The 18,697-nt window shown below is 51.1% G+C and overlaps 2 protein-coding genes across 4 annotated transcripts in view; both read left to right on the top strand.

Annotated features, from left to right (window-relative positions):
* Nucleotides 1-229: 229 nt before the first annotated feature.
* Peli3 (pellino E3 ubiquitin protein ligase family member 3) lies at nt 230-13,485 on the top strand. Of its 2 annotated transcripts, XM_005351697.2 has the most exons (8): nt 230-380; nt 1,557-1,709; nt 2,195-2,266; nt 4,518-4,647; nt 6,566-6,667; nt 8,045-8,239; nt 8,536-8,724; nt 10,346-13,485. In XM_005351697.2, the coding sequence occupies exons 2-8, from the start codon at nt 1,558-1,560 to the stop codon at nt 10,913-10,915; spliced, it is 1,410 nt and encodes a 469-aa protein (XP_005351754.1). In that variant the 5' UTR covers nt 230-380; nt 1,557; the 3' UTR covers nt 10,916-13,485. The 2 variants fall into 2 exon arrangements, with proteins under 2 accessions (XP_005351754.1, XP_005351755.1); XM_005351698.2 differs by lacking the exon at nt 2,195-2,266 and having other exon boundaries at nt 10,346-13,484.
* Nucleotides 13,486-14,851: 1,366 nt separating this feature from the next.
* The window catches only part of Dpp3 (dipeptidyl peptidase 3), a 22,474-nt gene continuing 18,628 nt past the window's right edge, over nt 14,852-18,697 (top strand). The window contains exons 1-2 of one of the 2 annotated variants that reach the window (XM_005351695.3): nt 14,852-14,891; nt 16,250-16,524. In XM_005351695.3, coding sequence (XP_005351752.1) covers nt 16,255-16,524 — 270 coding nt within the window. In that variant the 5' untranslated portion in view covers nt 14,852-14,891; nt 16,250-16,254. Of the gene's footprint in view, nt 14,892-15,034; nt 15,089-16,249; nt 16,525-18,697 lie in introns of those variants that run through there. The other variant, XM_026781528.1, reaches the window with a different exon arrangement.

Genomic DNA, 18,697 nt, shown 5'->3' with positions numbered 1-18,697 from the left:
GTCAGGAGGGGATAGGGATTCCTTCAGAGGGAATGGCGGGAAGGACTTCATTGGTTCCAGGGGCTGGGCTCAGGAAGGGGCGCGGGCTCCCAAAAACCTCTTGGCAGCTCTGACTACAGCTAGGCTAAGCCGCAGGAGGCGGAGCCTCGGAGTAAGGCGGGGCCCCATAGGGGGCGGGGTCCAGGGGCGGGGCGTTAGTCAGGGGTGGAGCTTGGAGGTTTCTTTGCTCAACCCTCCCTCCTCCGGGTCCCGCGTGTCCCCGTGACGAGGCTGCACCGAGCAGCCGCGGGCCGAGTCCATCCCGCCGCAGCAGTCCCGGGGTGCAGCAAGGGTGAGGTGGGTGGGGGCGAGCAGCGCACTAGAGCCCTGAGCGCCGCCAGGTGAGGTCGGAGAGGTGGAGGGACGGGGAGGCGGGGGGCTGTGCCGGGAGTGTGCGGGGGGCGTGTTTGCGTATCTGGTGGCGGTGAGGTTTGGGGAGCGGGTCTGAGGGCTAGCGCCTGTGGCTGTTAGCGCGTGGGCGCGTCCCTGCGGTAGCAGGTCTGGGTCTGCTGCGCCCGTCTTGGCACTGCCCGCGGTGCTAGGGGTGTGCGGGACTTTGTGTGTGTGTGTGTGTGTGTGTGTGTGTGTGCGCGCGCGCGCGCGTGTTTGCGAGGGGCCACCGGGTTGTGTATCTGCGTATGCGCTGGGCCGTCATTGTGCCTGTCCCGAGCGCGGGGTGCGGGCCTGCCTCAGCGCAGACCATGCTGCCTTGGGGTTGTTAAATAGGCAGCCTGCGGGGGACCCGCTCTGCTGCAGGGGGAACCCGATTGAAGAGCGCCGCCCCCACAGGCCTCTGGAGACCAGAGCGGCCTGAGGACCGCAGACAGACACCTGAGGGAGGAAAGGAGAGAGGGAGGGACGGACGGAGGGAGAGACGGAGGGAGCGAGGGAGGTGGTGCTGCGCACCCTGGAAGGATCTGGAGGCCTATCTGTAGTGCCAGACCAAGATGGGGAGACTGAGTGAGGTGGATGACAAGAGACAGGAGACAGGCAAGCGGACAGAGGAAGGCAGGTTGATAGGGGAGAATCGAGTGTGGGAAGAGAAAAGGCAGAAAAGGACGTTGCTGGGAGGACAGTCAGTCATTGGGAACGGACTGACCGACAGAGGCCTAGACCTGCAAAGGGGCAGAAAGATTAACGTGAACACATAGAGCCAAGAACCGGTCAGAGGGTAACTGAGGTCTTGGGGTTAAGAGCTTAAGCCAGGAACTAAGTCTGAGAGGTAAAGTCCCTTGAGTCCTGGCTGCTCATCTTCCAAGCATATTCCATCCAAAGTTGGTGTATTCCACTGGCCCCATCAAATATCCTGACCCTCTGATTTCGCCGTTCTTTCTTGGCCTTTCTCATCAGTCTCCCTCCTTGGTATCCCAGCAATGTCATCGTTTAGGGAAGACAGAGTAGTTACAGTAACAAGTGTTGAAGGGCCACTCTTGCCGTGGCCTTGCAGCTAGTCCGAACTTGAGAGGAGCTGGGGTGGGGCACTGCAGAGTTCTTTTCTCCTCTCCCACTCTGCTCAGAATGGTGCTGGAAGGAAACCCTGACGTGGGATCCCCTCGAACCTTGGACCTCCAGCACCCAGCGAACAAGGGCTCTTGTATCCTCTCTTCTCCTGGTGAAGACGCATTGCCAGGCGAGGAACCCATCAAGTATGGTGAACTCATCGTCCTGGGGTGAGCCTCCCTAGTCCCGGAGTGATGGGCCTTGGGTAACCCCTTCCTTGGGTCAACCAAAACAACAATGGGTACCAGCCGCCCTCCCCAGGACTCTTGGCTCTTTGTTTCTTGTTACCTTTCCAGATGAAAGACAAAATTGACCAAACCCTTACCCATTCATAATTAATGGTCTTTCTGCTTCTCATAAAATTTCTGAGACAATTCTTAACTGCTTACCAGAGTTTCTAATTAGATGAGAAAGGGTCTGTACTGTGTGTAGGTGTGGAGAAAGAACTCTGGTGCTGAACAAAACTCTTTCGTCCCAATCCTACTTCTGCAAGGTGCCAAACTTTCCCCATTCTGAAGATAGGGTTGACACTAAGTCATACCCCCAAAGGTTATCTGAAGGAAGGGACTTTTGTAAAGGACATAGACCAAGTGTCTGGGAGGCAGGCGGTGCTAAACCTTTTCCTGGACATTATTTCATTTCAATCTTTACAAAGATGCTGTGAGGAAGGAAGTGAGGAAACCGAGGCTCAGAGAGGGGAAGTGACTGGCCCAAGGGCACACAGCTGGTAAGTGGCAGGGCTGGGATTTGAACTCAGGTCTTCCTAACTGTAGATCTAGCACACTGTCAGTAAGCTGCAGCTCACTCTTGTGCTACAGATGAGAAAGTAGAGGCTATGAAAGAGGAATTTATGGGCCCTGATGGCTGGACAACCCCCAACCCCATCCTGTCCTTACCTACACTCCTCATGAAACTCTTCCCCCAGACACAGATGCTTCTTTCTCTCCCTGTGTCTTCTTTGACCTTGTTTCTGCCCTGAAGACACAACTTCATGATGGAGAGTAACAATACAAAGCAGTGGCTGTCGTCTGGTGACTTGTATGGGCCACCTCACCTTCCTTCAAATAACACCACTCGCTCAGTCATATCAAGAGCTTGCTATAACCATACCAAACTCTGCCAAGCATTTTACAGTGTTTTATCCTGTTTGCTTCTCAAAATCTGCCTTCTGAGTAGGTCCTGACAAATGACCTCCATTTCAGAGAGGTATGTCAGGGGTGGAGGAACCAGGATGTGTGTATGCCAGGTTCCTGTGTGTCTCAGCCTGCATCCCAATCTGCCCCTCTCTAGCTCTGTCTCTGCCCATTCAGAAGGGTTTAGAAAGGTAAAAAGAGATGCTCCTCACCAGGGTGCTCACTTCTGAAAAGCAGCTGCTTGTGTCCCGACAGAAGGAAGGGCTGTGTTTCTATCTGTGCAAGGCCAGGGACGGAGGAGACTGCGGACTCAGAGGAGGGGCCTTGTTGACAGCCCTCTGTCCTGAGCAGCTCAGGAAAGCCTCACTTAAGCTGTGTGTCAGAGCTACAGAAGAACACGTGGAAGTCACACATGGAGTCAGGTGGAGTGACACTCACCTCTAATTCCAGCACTCGGGAGGTAGAGGTAGGGAGGCCAACCTGGGTTACATGAGACTCTGTCCCCAAATTAACAAAAAGAAGAAAGAGGGAATGAAGGAGAGAAGGGGAGGAGAGAGAAAAGAAGCTGTGAGATACTGGAGGAACCTTCCATCTGGCAAGGCAGAATCTCTGGATGGGTCTAGAGAATATAGATTTTAACAGACACACTAAATTCTAATTGATCCTTGTATTTGGCATTTTTTCCCTCTTGAGACAGGGTCTCACATAGCTCAGGCTGAACTCCATCTGTTTCCCTACGTAGCTGAAATGACCTTGAGCTCATTCTTCTAAGTTCTGAGATTACAGGCATCCGCCACCAAAGTGCATTTATGTGGTGCTAGGAATTGAACCCAGAACATTGTATACGCTAGACAAGTCTCCACCTACTGAGCTTCACCCCCAGCCCTATATTTGGCAACTACTTATTCCCTTCTCCAAGGCTTTCTATGACTCCCCACTACTTACAGGAAACATTCTTAGCTCGGTATTCATATCACCACACTATACTTTACCACCGGGTCTCTAAAGCCTGTCCTCACTACAGTCTGCCAGTCTTAGGGCCTTGGCTTAGAGTCCTCTGGATTGAAGGACTTTGGCAAGTCTAGGTGGAATATGACTACAATCTGGCTTCTTTTCTTTTTTTCCCCCTCCTGGGCCTTGACTTGTCTAATTTGTAAACTAGGAAGAAAGACACTTCCCTGGCAGGACACTTCACACATTCCATTAGGTAATGAAAAACACGAAGGACCAGGAACGGAGGCAGCAGCATGGCAGCAGTCAAGCCAATGAGTCACCTCCTCTTTGCTTTTCATGGCCATCCCTCTGAGTAAAAGCTGGAAAGGAGTGGAAGCCAGACATAATGGAAATTGTGGAGATGACGGAGGGGTGGCATTAGAAGCTGGTTTCTTCCCTGCCTGGTCATTTGTGGTAGTTGCTTGACGAATGACCCTCTGATGCAGGTCTTTCCAGCCTTCGGGGCCCAGGGTTTGCTCCCAGAATCTCAGCCCTGGGTTCTTATCCCAGCTCCTGCCACTGGGGCTTGAGTGTGCTTGACTTGAGCCTGGGTCATGGCAGGTGGTTCCTCCACTGAGGGCACAAACATGACTGTGATACAACACCTCTACGATCCTAGCATCTGCTGTCACAGCTGAGGCATCCAGGGGACACTTGGCTCACTGCAGGAGGGACCCCACCGCCTGCCCCTCAGTGCAGCCATTTGCTGTTCTGGGCTCTTGTAGCTTTGGGTAGTTCTAGCATTTGTTTATCACCGTAGGGTCTGCTCTGAGCTGGCAGTTTCCTCCAGGTCCTCTAGAGACTCACTCTCTTCTTTGTCTCCTCCCACTGTCCCTCCCCTCACATCCACAGCTACAATGGGTGTCTGGCAAATGGGGACAAGGGCCGCCGCCGAAGCCGCCTGGCACTGAGCCGCCGGCCACATGCCAATGGAGTGAAGCCAGACGTCATGCACCACATCTCCACACCACTCATCTCCAAGGCAAGCTGCTTATCCCAGTGGAATGGGTGCCGTCCTGTCCTGTGTGCCCTGGGCTGCCCAGGCCCAGGTCTTCAGCCTTCCTAGACCTACTGCTCATGGCCTTTCTGGAGCAGGGGAGCCCACTATGTCATTCCTCATTGCCTATTGGCTCAGCAAAGAAATAGTAATGATGGGGCTGGAGAGATGACGGCTCAGTAGGGTAAGAGGGCTTGCTATGCAAGTATGAAGATTTGAGTTTGGTTCCCCAGCACTCATGAACTAAAAACACACGTGCCTGCAACCCTAACACTGTTGAGGGCAAAGACAGGAGGATTGCTAGGTTTGCTGACCATCATCCCAACTAAAAAACACAGGCTCGGGGCTGGAGAGATGGCTCAGAGGTTAAGAGCACTGCCTGCTCTTCCAAAGGTCCTGAGTTCAATTCCCAGCAACCACATGGTGGCTCACAACCATCTGTAATGGGGTCTGGTGCCCTCTTCTGGCCTGCAGACATACACACAGAATATTGTATAAATAATAAATATTTAAAAAAAAACACAGGCTCCAGGTTCAGCGAGAGACATAAATCAGAGTGATAAGAGGACACCCAATGGCTTTTAGGGGCACATGACCTGTGCACACACATGCACACCACAGACACACCCCAAAATGGTGCTAATAGACCTCCTCTGTGGCGTGCCCACTCTTTAACAGCCTACACAGTGTTTTCTTAACTGTCATTCCCCATTCATTGGTTGGCAATTTTACTCATTTAAAATTGTAAAATGCATTTGTGTGTATAGATGTTTTTGCCCGCGGGAGTGTCTGTGCACCATGAGCATGCAGTGCTTGCGGAGGTCAGAAGAAGGTGCTGGATACCTAGGGACTGGAGTTACAAACCCTGTGAGCTGCCATATGGGTGCTAGGAATCAAACCTGGACCCACTGCAAGAGCAGCAAGTACTCTTAATCACTGGGCCATCTCTCCAGTACCTTTCACCATTCTTTAGAGGTAGCTAAGGCTCCATGAGTGGGATGTGTTGTTCACACAATGTATTAGTCGGGGTTCCCTAGAAAAGCTGAACTCATAGAATGAAACCCTACCTACCTACCTACCTACCTACCTACCTACCTACCTACCTACCTACCAACCTACCTATCCATCTGTGAATAAATATATGGGGTTATTTATTAAAATGGCTTACAGACTATGGTCCAGCTAGTCCAACAATGGCTGTCTACCAATGGAAGGCCAAGAATCCAGTAGTTGTTCAGTCTACGTGGCTGGATGTCTCAGCTGTCTTCAATGTACTCTGGAATCCTGAAGAAGTAGGCTCGAATGCCATTGACGGAATGGACTTGCAGTGAGGAGAGCGAGCAGGCCACAAGTGGGAGCTTTCTTCCTTATCCTTTACATGGGCTGCCAGCTGGTGGCCCTTCCTGCCTGAAAAAAATCTTGATTAAAGGTTTATCTTCCCACCTCAGATATCTGGATTAGAAGTGGGTCTTCTCACTTCGATAATTTAATTAAGTAAGAATCCCTCACAGGTGTGCCCAGTTGTTTGGGTTTTAGTTAATTCCAGATATAGTCAAGTTGACAACCAAGAACAGCCATCCACATGCAATACCAAGGAGAAAACTTTGGCTTAAGGGGGTTGGCATGGAAGTTAAGTCTGCTGTTTCCAGCTGTGTGCCCGAGGGCCGGTTCTTGTCTCTGACCTGCAAGTCCCCACCGCAGAAATGGAGCACTAGCACACTTTTGAGATAGCTAGGGGTTAAACCAGAGAACCAGCTAAGAGTTCCTTCTACACAGTCTCCTCTGCACAGGGTGGAGCTGCCCCTTTCTGGGAGTGGCTACTGGGTCTTGAGCTGGCCTCTGGCTCAGACGTTTACACCTCTCCTGTACCCTGGGAAGTGACTGACTGCCTTCTCTCCACCAGGCCCTGAGTAACCGAGGCCAGCATAGCATCTCGTACACACTGTCCCGGAGCCACTCAGTCATAGTGGAGTACACACATGACAGCGACACAGACATGTTCCAGGTATGTCCCGTCTCCCAGCCTCTGCTCTGCAGGTGTTCAGGGTCAGGCCATGGGCCCAGAGACCCTGGGACAGGAGGTTCTGACCACTCATTGCAGTGGATTGTCCTTCGATGGGAAGCAGGATGTGTCAGACTGGGCCGTTGACTTTGCAGTCTGTAGCAAGTCAGCAGCCCTCAGCGTCAGGACACTTAGAGGTGGATATACAGCTTTGGAATTCAGAGGACAGGGTAATTCTCACCATGCCTAGGTTCATCTCTGTGCACTTACTATTGGGTGACTTTGGACAAGAGTCATTTAACATCTCTGAGTCTTATTTTCTCATCTGTAAAATGAGGCTGATAGTAGCTTCCCCCATGGGAAGAGTAACTGAGGTCTTGTATAAAATGCCTAGGTTTTTGCTCTTGCAGAGAACTCAGGTTCAGTTCCCAGCACCCACATCAGCTGGCTTCAGTGGCCTGTAATGCAGATTCAGGGAATTGATGCCCTCTGCCCCCATAGGCTCTTGCACACATGTGCAATGAAGTCATTTAGGCACACATACAAATACAAAAATTAATGGATGTGGTAGCTTAGACTTTAATCCTAGCACTTGGGAGGTACAGATGAGTGAATCTGAGGCCAGCTTGATCTACATAGCAAGTTCCAGGTCAGTGAAGGGTGTATCGTGAGACCCTGCTTGACAGCAACAATCTCTTTTTTTGTTGTTTGTTTGTTTGTTTTTGTTTGTTTTTTGTTTTTGTTTTTTGAGACAGGGTTTCTCTGTAGTTTTTTTGGAGCCTGTCCTGGAACTAGCTCTTGTATACCAGGCTGGCCTCGAACTCACAGAGATCCACCTGCCTCTGCCTCCCGAGTGCTGGAATTAAAGGCGTGCACCACCATCACCACCCGGCAACAACAACAATCTTTAAAGATGCATTCTTACTAAAGTTTAATTTGCTGTTACTATTCCAGGGTGTCACCTTTTAATGGGTCTATCAGCAGATGAGCTGGTTCTTCCTGAGTGGGGTGTTTCTCAGAGCTATGGGGCCACAGAGCAGATGCTTCTTCATGCCTCAGCTCATCAGATGTAGAGACCCTTCATATAAGGACGTAGAGTAGTTTCTCACCTGTGAGTTGCAATCCCTTTGGGGTTGCAAATCAGATAATTACATTACCATTCATAATAGAAGAATAATTACAGTTATGAAGTAGCAACAAAATAATTTTATGGCTGGGGGTATGTATTAAAGGGTCGCAACATTAGGAAGGTTGAGAGCCACTGTCCTAGAGAGTTGTGGTGTGCTACTCTTTGGGTCTTCTTTGGTGGCTGCTGAGACCCTGGGTGAGAGGCCTGTGAGATCCACCTGTACATGTGTGCTTGTCCTCATTTCCTTGTAGATTGGCCGCTCTACCGAAAACATGATTGACTTCGTGGTAACAGACACATCTCCTGGTGGAGGAGCCATAGAGGGCCCTTCCGCCCAAAGTACCATCTCCCGCTATGCCTGCCGCATCCTCTGTGACCGCCGGCCACCCTATACTGCCCGCATCTATGCTGCTGGCTTCGATGCCTCTAGCAACATTTTTCTTGGAGTGAGTGAGCCCCCAGCAGGGCTTACCCTTCCACAGAGTAAGCTGATGGGAGGAGGCTAGAGGTGAGGGGCCGCTGCAGCCTAGGGTGAGGGGCCGCTGCATAGCCATCTTCTGCGTCACTCTCCTATGGCTTAGCAGCCCACTTCTTGAAAAAGCAAAGTGGGGAACAAAGAGGTCAGGTGGTACCCAGGACCACTCTGGGAAACTCTAGGCCTCGAAGGTGGGGGGACAACACCTCTGGCATGCAGCTTTTTGGGAGCGCCTGGAGTTGTGAGCTTATCCTCATGTGGTCCTAGGAGCGGGCAGCCAAATGGAGGACTCCTGATGGTCTGATGGACGGCCTGACAACCAACGGGGTCCTGGTGATGCACCCAGCAGGTGGCTTCTCCGAGGACTCTGCCCCAGGTGTCTGGAGGGAGATTTCTGTCTGCGGGAATGTGTACACATTGCGGGATAGCCGCTCAGCCCAGCAGCGGGGGAAGCTGGTAGGTGGCCTCCTCCATTTCTTCCCCACCCTTCCCAGGCCCTCATAATCAGTTCATTGCCTTTCCAGGCTGGGAGATGATTGATGGTACTTCTCTCCAAGAGAGTCCGCTAGGCTTTCTTTGGTGAGCCCCAGGCTCAGTGTGTTCTTGACGCTTGTCACCTACCCATAGACAGGGCCAGAGCAAGGCCCCTAGGCATAGTTTCATACTGCTGGGGGTCCAGCAGGTGATATGAACTAGAACTACACAAATGCAGTGTGTAGAGCCAAATGGCTTTGAGGCTGGGAAAATCATATCCTCTTCCAAGGGTGACACTTGGTCTGCGTATGCAGTTTATAGCCCAGAGTGTTGGCAGCTTATACTGTGTCTGTCACATTCAGGGAGGTTTAGTGCTATTATTCTTTCCCAGAAGCAAATGGTCTTTGGAATAGTTCTTAGACTGCTGGTCCAGAAGTACCCCTCTAGTGCTATTGGGAGCTGGGAATAAGGGATAGGAACCACAGGGCCATATAGCTATATTCCTTGACTGGACCACACAGAATTCTCCCCAGGTGTGAGTTCTAGACCATCATGGGCACTTAGTAAGAGCCTGTCTCAAAATCAAACCAGGGCCGGGCGATGGTGGCGCACGCCTTTAATCCCAGCACTCGGGAGGCAGAGGCAGGTGGATCCGCCTTTAATCGCCTTTAATCCCAGCACTCGGGAGGCAGAGGCAGGCGGATCTCTGTGAGTTCGAGACCAGCCTGGTCTACAGAGCTAGTTCCGGGACAGGCTCCAAAACCACAGAGAAACCCTGTCTCAAAAAAACAAAACAACAAAAAAAATCAAACCAGGGACTAGAGAGATGGCCCAGCGGTAAAAGCACTGGTTGTTCTTTCATAAGACCCAGGTTTGATTGCTAGCATCCACACGGCTGCTCACGGCCATCTGTAACTCCATCACCCTCTTCTGGCATACATATGGTGCATAGTATACATGCAGACAAAACACTCATAAAATTAAACAAAACGAAAAGCAAACCACACACGTGAATGTGACGTGGACGTATACTTGTTATGTGCCCATTGTATACCAGACATCGTTCCATGTTTTTTGTCTGGGTGGCTTATTTAGTATTCACAAGGCCCACTTGAGAAATGGAATCCACTTTGAGGCCCAGGAGACCAAAACACAGAAATTAAGTTATTCTCTTAGCCGAGTAAGTGAATGGCAAGACCAGGATTTGAACCCAGGTTCCTTCTAGAGTTCTTGCTGTGATCCATGACCCTTAGGACAGCTGCTTTGGGCTGGTAGCCAGTATTCACCATGGGATATATTTGCTCTCTCTGCTACATCCTACTTCGGCCATTATGGGAGAGCTTTGGAAAACTTTGAAGAAAAACTTTGCTTTGGGTCAGACTTTCGGATTTGACCTGCGAAGATACCAGAGCCCAGGTCCTACTGAGAACAGGGGCTGTATGTACTTAACGGCATCTGTCTTCCCTGTGTCAGCTGGCCTGCTGACCTAGGGTGTTCTCTCCAGAGAATGTCACTGGCCAGATAGGTGGCTTCTCTGGGGTGAGGCTGCCTGACGGCAGGGCCAGAGAGCTCTTGGGCTAAGGCCTTCTGCTGCCTCCGGCAGGTGGAAAACGAATCCAACGTCCTGCAAGATGGTTCGCTCATCGACCTCTGTGGGGCCACACTGCTGTGGCGCACTCCAGCAGGGTTGCTGAGGGCACCCACACTGAAACAACTGGAGGCCCAGCGACAGGAGGCCAACGCAGCACGGCCCCAGTGTCCTGTGGGCCTCAGCACCTTGGCCTTCCCCAGTCCAGCCCGTGGCCGCACAGCACCTGACAAGCAACAGCCCTGGGTCTACGTCCGCTGTGGTCATGTCCATGGCTACCATGGTTGGGGCTGCCGGAGGGAGCGAGGCCCTCAAGAGCGCGAGTGTCCTCTTTGCCGCCTTGTGGGACCCTATGTGCCCCTGTGGCTCGGCCAGGAGGCTGGTCTCTGCCTGGACCCTGGGCCACCCAGCCACGCTTTTGCACCCTGTGGCCATGTCTGTTCTGAGAAGACTGCCCGTTACTGGGCTCAGACGCCACTGCCGCATGGCACCCATGCCTTCCATGCGGCCTGCCCCTTTTGTGGGGCTTGGCTCACTGGTGAGCATGGTTGTGTTCGCCTAATTTTCCAGGGGCCACTGGACTAGGCTCTCCAGGGTCCTTGCTGCCATGCCTGCCTACCCACCCAGGTCCCCCCTCTCCTGCCATTTAGAGGGAGCTCTGCATGTGGGACTGTGCCTGCTGGCAATAGCCACACCAGTTGGACACATTGGATGGGTTGTGACCCTCCCCTCAACTCTAGCCTCTAAGAGGATCCCTGAGATCTCTATCCCAATCGTACTGATGGGGACTTTAGCACCAGCTCTGCCCCAGGCTGATGGAGGGCGCCCCATGCCCCTACCCTTCCTGGGGTATGCTACATCATGCTGCCTACACTGTGTCCCTGGGGGAGTGAAGGGGCCATGGCCCCTGACTTCCAGCTTAGTCCAGTTGTGCCCTGAACCTGCCAAAAGTACCAGCTACTCCTTCCTCCTGCTGCTGCCCTGGGTTGTTCTATAAATTTGCTCAGCTGCCCTCACAGATCCACGTGTCCCACATGCATGCAGTATCTCCAGCCCTCTGAGTACTGAATGGGCCGGCAGTCTGAGGTCAGCATTTGCAGGCAGGGATAGCACCAAGTGGAGGTCACATGGGCAGTCAGGTTCTCCACCGGGTGGAGTTCACAGCCTAGTGACAGGTAGACTGCCTCGCGGGTGTTAGGACCAGCGAGTTCCAGGTTCTAGGGCTAGAGAACAACACTTGATGGACTTGGGAAAGTAAAAGGCTTCGTCCAGGTGGTGACACAGGAACTCGGCCTCCAGGCTGGCTTGGACTTTTCCAGGCTCACAAGGTAAGGGCTGTGTACCCTCTCTGCACAGGCTCAGGGTAAGGAAGCAGGGATGGGGGAAACAGATTAAGGGATGCTGGAGCGTAGGGTGGGGTCATGCTTGGTGGAGATTCAGATCCTCATTTGTGAACAATCAGGAGTCAGCTCCACGGCACTGGCTCTGACCCAAGGGCTACCAACACTGAACAGTCACTGTGTGCCCATCCCATCCTAACAGTCACTTCGGCAGTGTTCACGGAACCCTTGCTAGGTACCAGGACTCTGCCTCTCGAAGATTTGGTCATTTAATCCTCACAGTGATCCAGGAAGGGAGATGTCCCCACTTAGGTTGGTAGAAAGATAAAGTTACAATCTAGTTGCAAGGGGTTATGGGAAGCCACACCTACCCATCAGACCATACTAAGGCTGGGCAGGACGGAGGCAAGGCAGTTTAGAGTCTGTTTAATGGAAAAGCTGAATAGGTAAATGGATATATATCCACCTGCTCAGTGTCCAGCCCCATGTGGGCCCCAGCAATGAGCAAGGGCTCCCACATAGAGGAGGCCCTGTGGGACTGAAGCCAGAAGCTGATCACCACATCCTGCTGGCCACCTGTACAAGAAGGCGCTGCCCCGAGAAATCTAGAGGGTCTGAAACCAGAGCCACATCTTGATTGGCAGATACTGCAGAGGCAGGATGGAGTTTGGAGGGCAGCCTGGGTGAGGACAGCAGCATAGAAGAGCAGGGAAAGTGCCTAACAACCAGCATCCGTAGAGAAAGAGTGATGGGACCAGGGCTGTAGGCTGGGACCTGGTGACTGTGGAAGTCAAGTCAGCGCCAACCCCTCCCTTCTCCTCCTGTTGGTGAGTCAGGTCTTCCTGTAAACCAGGGGCCGAGCTGGGGTTTCCCCCTGATCATTTAAAGGAAAGTGAACCAGGAAAATAGGTAGGTAGACTATAGAGAAATAAAAGAGGGTGGCTCTGAGTGTAGGTGTGACCTTGTCCTCAGTGCAAGATAGATGCCACAGCTTCAGGGATGTGCAGATTCCACAAGAGCCTGCACAGCTGGTTGAGGCCAGAAAGACCAGGCTTGAGCTATTGAGAGGACAGAAGGCAGCCTTCCCGCAGACGAGTGTCCCAGCTACCGTGGGATGCATGGCAGAAGGGGATGCCACAGTGTATGAGGAACATTTCAGCCCTACCCCCAAACACTAGAAATGAAACTCTACCCAGTTCTTGCTAATGCTCCTGTTGGGGACCGGGCAGGGGAGCATATTCTGATCTCACTTCCGGTTTTGAATCTCAGCCTCTGGGAGGAAGGACGAGTGAAAGGGCCTGGGGAAGAACTCAGGCTGGTGGTGGGAGCCAGCCCTTGAGCTTCAGATTCCACAACTGTCAAATGGAACGACAGTCTCTAAGGCTAGGCATGGTGGCCTCTGCTTGCAATCCCAGCATTTGATAGGGTTTGTGTGTTTATTGCTAGCCTGAGCTACATGGTAAGATCCTGCCTCAAACAAAAACAAAGAGTACTTTGTTCACCAGGGGGATGTAAACATACAGAAAAGCCATGACCCATTAATAGAATGTGCTACGATGAGAGAGAGAGAGAGAGAGAGAGAGAGAGAGAGAGAGAGAGAGAGAGAGAATGTTGGGTAGGAGGAGGGAACAGTGTAGTGGGAGGTCTTAGGAAATCTAAGTTTTCCCACCTGTGCAATTGATACAACATTGATATGCTATCTCAGGGGTTTTGCAAGAATTAAATGTGATTCTATATGGCAAGCTGCTGGTAAAGGACTTCATTCAATAAGTACTCCTATCAGTTGAGATTATAAAATGGCACCATGCAGCTTGGTTGGGGGTCTTGGGTACTGGGATCCTTCACTTGCCTGAGCTACCCCTTGGTTGCTATGGACAGCTCTATCTCTCCTACCTGGTTATGGTTACACCAACTTCATCTGAGTCAGTCCACTTTATCCCTATTCTAAAACCTAAAACAATACCTAACAACAATGAAAAAAAAGGCAAAAGGAGAGAAGGGTAGTTTCCTCAGGACATAAACATAATGAGCACCAATCAGAGGCAACAGCTCCTAGTGTTGTGGTGACAAGCCCCTCTTGGGCACCTTTGTGAAGAAGTCGGTGCCTGTACTGGACGTCAGTTACATTGGGGTCTATACATAGGCGTGGCAAGGAGAGTGGGTTGGATTTCACTCCCAAGACACTACCTTCTACACAACCCTAGGGGGCAGCACTATTCCTTGACGGCCTCCCCTCCCTCGGAGCAGGTTCACTTATTAGTCCTGAAGTAAAGCTGACAGAGCTCAAATGACCCACCTAAAGTCACTTTCTGAAAGGTGACAGAAGTCTGATTTGACCTCAGGCAATGTGTGTCAGCTCCCAGTCTAACCCAAGCTTTTTACAACATTTTCCTCGTCAGTCAGCAGGAACTTGCATACACTACTAGAAGTCACTCAGACATCACCCTGACTAGTAAAAGCGGACAGCATGCTTGCCTGCATCCTGGGTTGCCCCTGAGTGGCCGGAGGCTGCTTTCCTATTCTGTCCGGTGAACAGCTGCACCAAGAAAATGCCAGCTCCTTGCTGGCCTTGTTTTCGCGCTAGTGAAGCGCCTGTTCCATTTTTCTGCACTCCTGGGTGGGTGGAACTACTTCTGATCTGCCGGAGCTTCCTCGCGTGTAGCCACCACTCTTTGCAACAGTTTTGCAGTCTTCAAATATCATCCCCAAACCCAAAATCCGGAGAGGAGGGGGATCCACATTGCTACGCTCTTCTCTAAATTCCTGTTGCTAACCGCCAAACCCAGGTCGGAGGGACACTGGAGGTGAAACCCCAAAGAGAGCACGGTCCCAGCTACGTGTGGGTGGAGGCTACCGATGTATAGGAGCCCTGTGTTTGGGGACCTTGTCAGTTCCCTCGGTCTGCACCAGGCAGCAGCCACGTGGGTTACTGAGACACCAAACCACTTCCCCCATTCGCCACTCTTCTGTGCGAGCGTGGCCAGGGGGACAAAAGGCCAAGGCCTCAGGGCCCTTCTAAGCAAGCACCACCCATAGCGGCCGGGGGGCGGGGAGTAGATGAGGGAGGTGCTGTCCTCGGCTCGTGTACTGGCTGGAGTCGCCGCCCATCTGATCCCAGGGGCCAGACAATTGGTCGGTGGGGGCGGGGCTTGTAAAAATCTCATGAATGGGGGGGGAGCCGGAAGCAGGAAGTGAGTTTGCGAACGGAGCTGCTGCAGCAGGTGAGGTGCGGCGCCCTGGTTTTGGGGTCACGGTGTATCATCTTCAGGGGATCAGAGCGTGGCCGGGCTGTGCGTGCAAGATCATCCTCGTTATGTCCATCCTTCAGTGCCTCTTCCAAATCTACCCCTGGTTTCGGGCCAAGAAGGGGTTCCGGGCAGTAAAGAGTTAACACCCCTTTCCGAGCCCCGTCGACTGGGTAGTTGGGGCGAGGCTGCACGAATGGGGAACGGGGAGGGTGGAAACGCGTGCTTAGTCGGGGGCGGGGCATGGAGAATGTGGTGTGTTGGGAATTCCTTGGGTCCCATCTGGGCTGCAAAGCTTTGGATAAGTTGCTTGTTTTCCAAGTGTCAGTGTCTATCTGGAAAATGGGTTGTGACGTTGTACAGCTTCCCAGGCGTAGCAACAGAAGAAAGCAGGATAATGAAGGGCTGAAGAAAAGCGAAGAGCTTTGGGGCAGATTCTGGGAAGGAAAAGCATGCAAGAAACATTACTACTGCCGGGCGGTGGTGGCGCACGCCTTTAATCCCAGCACTCGGGAGGCAGAGGCAGGCGGATCTCTGTGAGTTCGAGACTAGCCTGGTCTACAAGAGCTAGTTCCAGGACAGGCTCCAAAACCACAGAGAAACCCTGTCTCGAAAAACCAAAAAAAAAAAAAAAAAAAAAAAAAAAGAAACATTACTACTCTTTGATTTACTTGTTTTTGACAGGGTTTCATGTACCCCAGCCTGGCCTTGGACTCCAACCCAGGGCCTGGTTAGTGCTAGGCAAACGCTACCAGCTGAGTTACATTCCTGTCCTGGAGGTGGCCTCTTCTAATTTGCATACCCAGCTGTTGAGCTTGGTGACATCTTCGTAATCAGTTTTACAGAGAGGAAAGAGAAGTGCAGGAAAGTGAAGTGGCTGGCTTGGATTTTAGATTTCTTTGCTGGAGCAGATTGAAACAGGGGTGGATAGGAAGCCAGACACCTGGCCTTTGTCAGCGGTGATGGGCTGGAGATGTTGAGGAGTTCTGAACCAAGAGGCTAGGATGCCTGAGAGGGTGGAGGTTTTACCGGGAGTGGCCTGGCTGGGAGTCTAGCAATGAGGGTTTTTCTGCCGATTCCTCCTCTGTATCATTAGGAAAAAGTCTTGTTATCTTTGAGCCTCAGTTTCCCTATCTGTAATATGAGGTAGTTGGATTCAGACTTTAAGTCTGAGAGGCCACAGGCCCAAATGAGCCCACTAAGTATTTGAGTCTTTGAATTTCAGTTTATCAGGTGAAAAGCCTCCTGGGCTTTTGGGTGGAAGAAGTTAATTCATGAGAGTTCAGATGTGAAGATGGTGTGTTCTCTGAGATGGTTGTGATGTGTTCTTGCAGGGCCCATGGCAGATACCCAGTACATCCTGCCCAATGACATCGGTGTGTCTAGTCTGGACTGCCGTGAGGCCTTCCGCCTGCTGTCACCCACAGAGCGCCTCTATGCCCATCACCTGTCCAGGGCTGCTTGGTACGGAGGCCTGGCTGTGCTGCTCCAAACCTCCCCTGAAGCCCCCTACATCTATGCCCTGCTTAGCCGCCTCTTCCGTGCTCAGGACCCTGACCAACTGCGCCAACATGCCCTGGCTGAGGGCCTTACTGAAGAAGAGTACCAGGTGAGTTCTGACAGGCAAGCCTGGTTTTCTGAGGGGCTTGTGTGAAGGACTGGAACCAAGGGGCACAGATCTCTCTCTCCAGCTAGACAGAGGATTAGACTAATGGTTGCTGGCTGAAATGCACGCTCACATGCACGCTCACATGCACACCTGCCTGGAGCCTCAGACTTGTCATCTGTAGAATATGCACATGATCTGTACACGCTATGCACATGCTATACACATGTATACTTAGATGACCTACTTAGAACAGTGCCTGGTTCAAGAGGAAGCCAATCCAGGCGTAGTAGCACATGCCATTAATTCCAGCACTCTAGAGGCTGAGGTGGGAAGATTGTTGTGAGTTTGAGACCAGCCTAGGTACCATAGTTCTCAGCAGTCTGCAGTGATTGTACAAAGGAATTCACAGCTTATATTGAGAGGACAGAAAGGCAGCCTGGGTAGAAATCAGGAAGTTTGAGTTACTCTTCTGCATAGTGAGGAACCTGGAGAGGATGTTCTATTTGTCCCCTACTTGTTTGTAGATGTATTAGCCAAATAACACACTAATTCTTAGTGCCTTACAGTGGTTCAGAAACATCCAGAACACAAAATCACATATGCTCATTGTCTCTCCAGAAGTAGCTACTGTGGCTAGTCCTTTTCCATTCCATGTCAGTGCATTGGATACTGATACTTGTATGTGCACGGTATATTTATTTAAGTTACTTTTTTAAAATGTAAATTGACAGTCCTGTGTGCATATGTGCAGGTGTGGAACGTATGGAAAGTTACTCCCATGAAACAGCATCTCTCTCTCTCTTTTACAAAGATTTATTTAAGTGTGTGTGTGTTGAGTTATAAGTACCCACAGAAGCAAGAGGCATTGGGTCCACCTGATACAGGTGCTGGGAACTGAACTTGGTCCGCTTTTAATTACTGAGTCATCTCTCCAGCCCCCAAACAGGGTCCATACTGAACCCAATTCTTGTTATGTCTGGGCCGATGACTATAAAGCTCCCAGGTTAGCCTGCAGACACACCCACCTTTCGAGTTCTGAGGTCACACGTGTGCATGGTCATGCCTCTTTTGTGTGAGTGCTGGGTGTTCAAACTCAGGTCCTCATGTTTGTACAGCAAATGCTTTTACTCACTGAACCATCCCCCCAGGCCTGTGTAACCTTTTACATCGTGTTCTCAGTGTTCTGCATACTTCCCTTTTTGTAGATCTCTGTGTCCTGGAGAACTTCCATGGATTATATATTAATCCATTTCTTTTTATTGGCTGTGAAGCATTTTACAGCAGTGTACACTGAAATCAGATTAGGTTTTCATTTTATTTTGCTTTTTTAATTTTTTGTTTTGTTTTGTTTTGTTTTTCAAGACACGGTTTCTCTGTGTAGCCCTGGCTGTGCTGGAACTCACTCTGTAGACCAGGTTGGCCTCAAACTCACAGAAATCTACCTGTCTCCTCCCAAGTGCTGAGATTAAAGGCATGTACTACTACTGCCCGACTAGTTTTTTTGTTTTTTTTTTCTTAATGCTGGACATTTCAGATGATTTCTTCTTTTTTCTTGCAAGCAGTGCCACAGCGCTCTTCTTGTCCAGGTGTGTGAGTGGGAACTGTTTGTAGACATAGAAATGCTGGGTTGAGGGCTCAGTACTTTTATAATGATCTGATTCTGTTAAATTATCTTCTGTGTGTGGTGGTGCACACCTTTAATCTTAACTCTCAGGTGGATCTCTTAGTTCAAGGCCAGCCTGATATACATATTGAATTCTAGACCAGTCAGGGGTACATAGTGAGACAGACCTCAAATGAAATATCTTTTAAACATGTTATGAGCATATGAGACAAGACCTGGTTTTCTGTAAGGAGAAGAAAAGGATCAGATGGTTTACCTCTGAGCCAAGGTTCTTTATCTCTTTTGAACTTTGGCTAATAGTTTCCTGTCTTTGGGCTCTGAACTGCTGTGTAAACGAGCTAATCTCTGTGGGAATGCCTGTAAGTGGGAAGTACCACCCAGTGTCAGCTATTTCCAGTGGGGTTCTTTTGTCCGGAAGTAGCAGAGACTCAACAGAAAGTAGCTTAAAGAAAGCACAGCTGGGCCGGGCGGTGGTGGCGCATGCCTTTAATCCCAGCACTCGGGAGGCAGAGGCAGGCGGATCTCTGTGAGTTCGAGACCAGCCTGGTC

Source organism: Microtus ochrogaster, chromosome 8 (assembly GCF_000317375.1).
Source record: "Microtus ochrogaster isolate Prairie Vole_2 chromosome 8, MicOch1.0, whole genome shotgun sequence".
NCBI classification, from domain to species: Eukaryota; Metazoa; Chordata; class Mammalia; order Rodentia; family Cricetidae; genus Microtus; species Microtus ochrogaster.
The sequence above is the reverse complement of the archived record's forward strand: the minus strand, read 5'-3'. Positions and strand labels throughout refer to the sequence as shown.

Excerpts from the sequence above, each read along its gene's own strand:
- Peli3 (XM_005351697.2), top strand. The coding sequence starts at position 1,558 with ATGGTGCTGGAAGGAAACCCTGACGTGGGATCCCCTCGAACCTTGGAC. Across the intron at positions 6,668-8,044 it reads GCGACACAGACATGTTCCAG|ATTGGCCGCTCTACCGAAAA; the intron begins GTATGTCCCGTC and ends ATTTCCTTGTAG. Across the intron at positions 8,725-10,345 it reads CCCAGCAGCGGGGGAAGCTG|GTGGAAAACGAATCCAACGT; the intron begins GTAGGTGGCCTC and ends TGCCTCCGGCAG.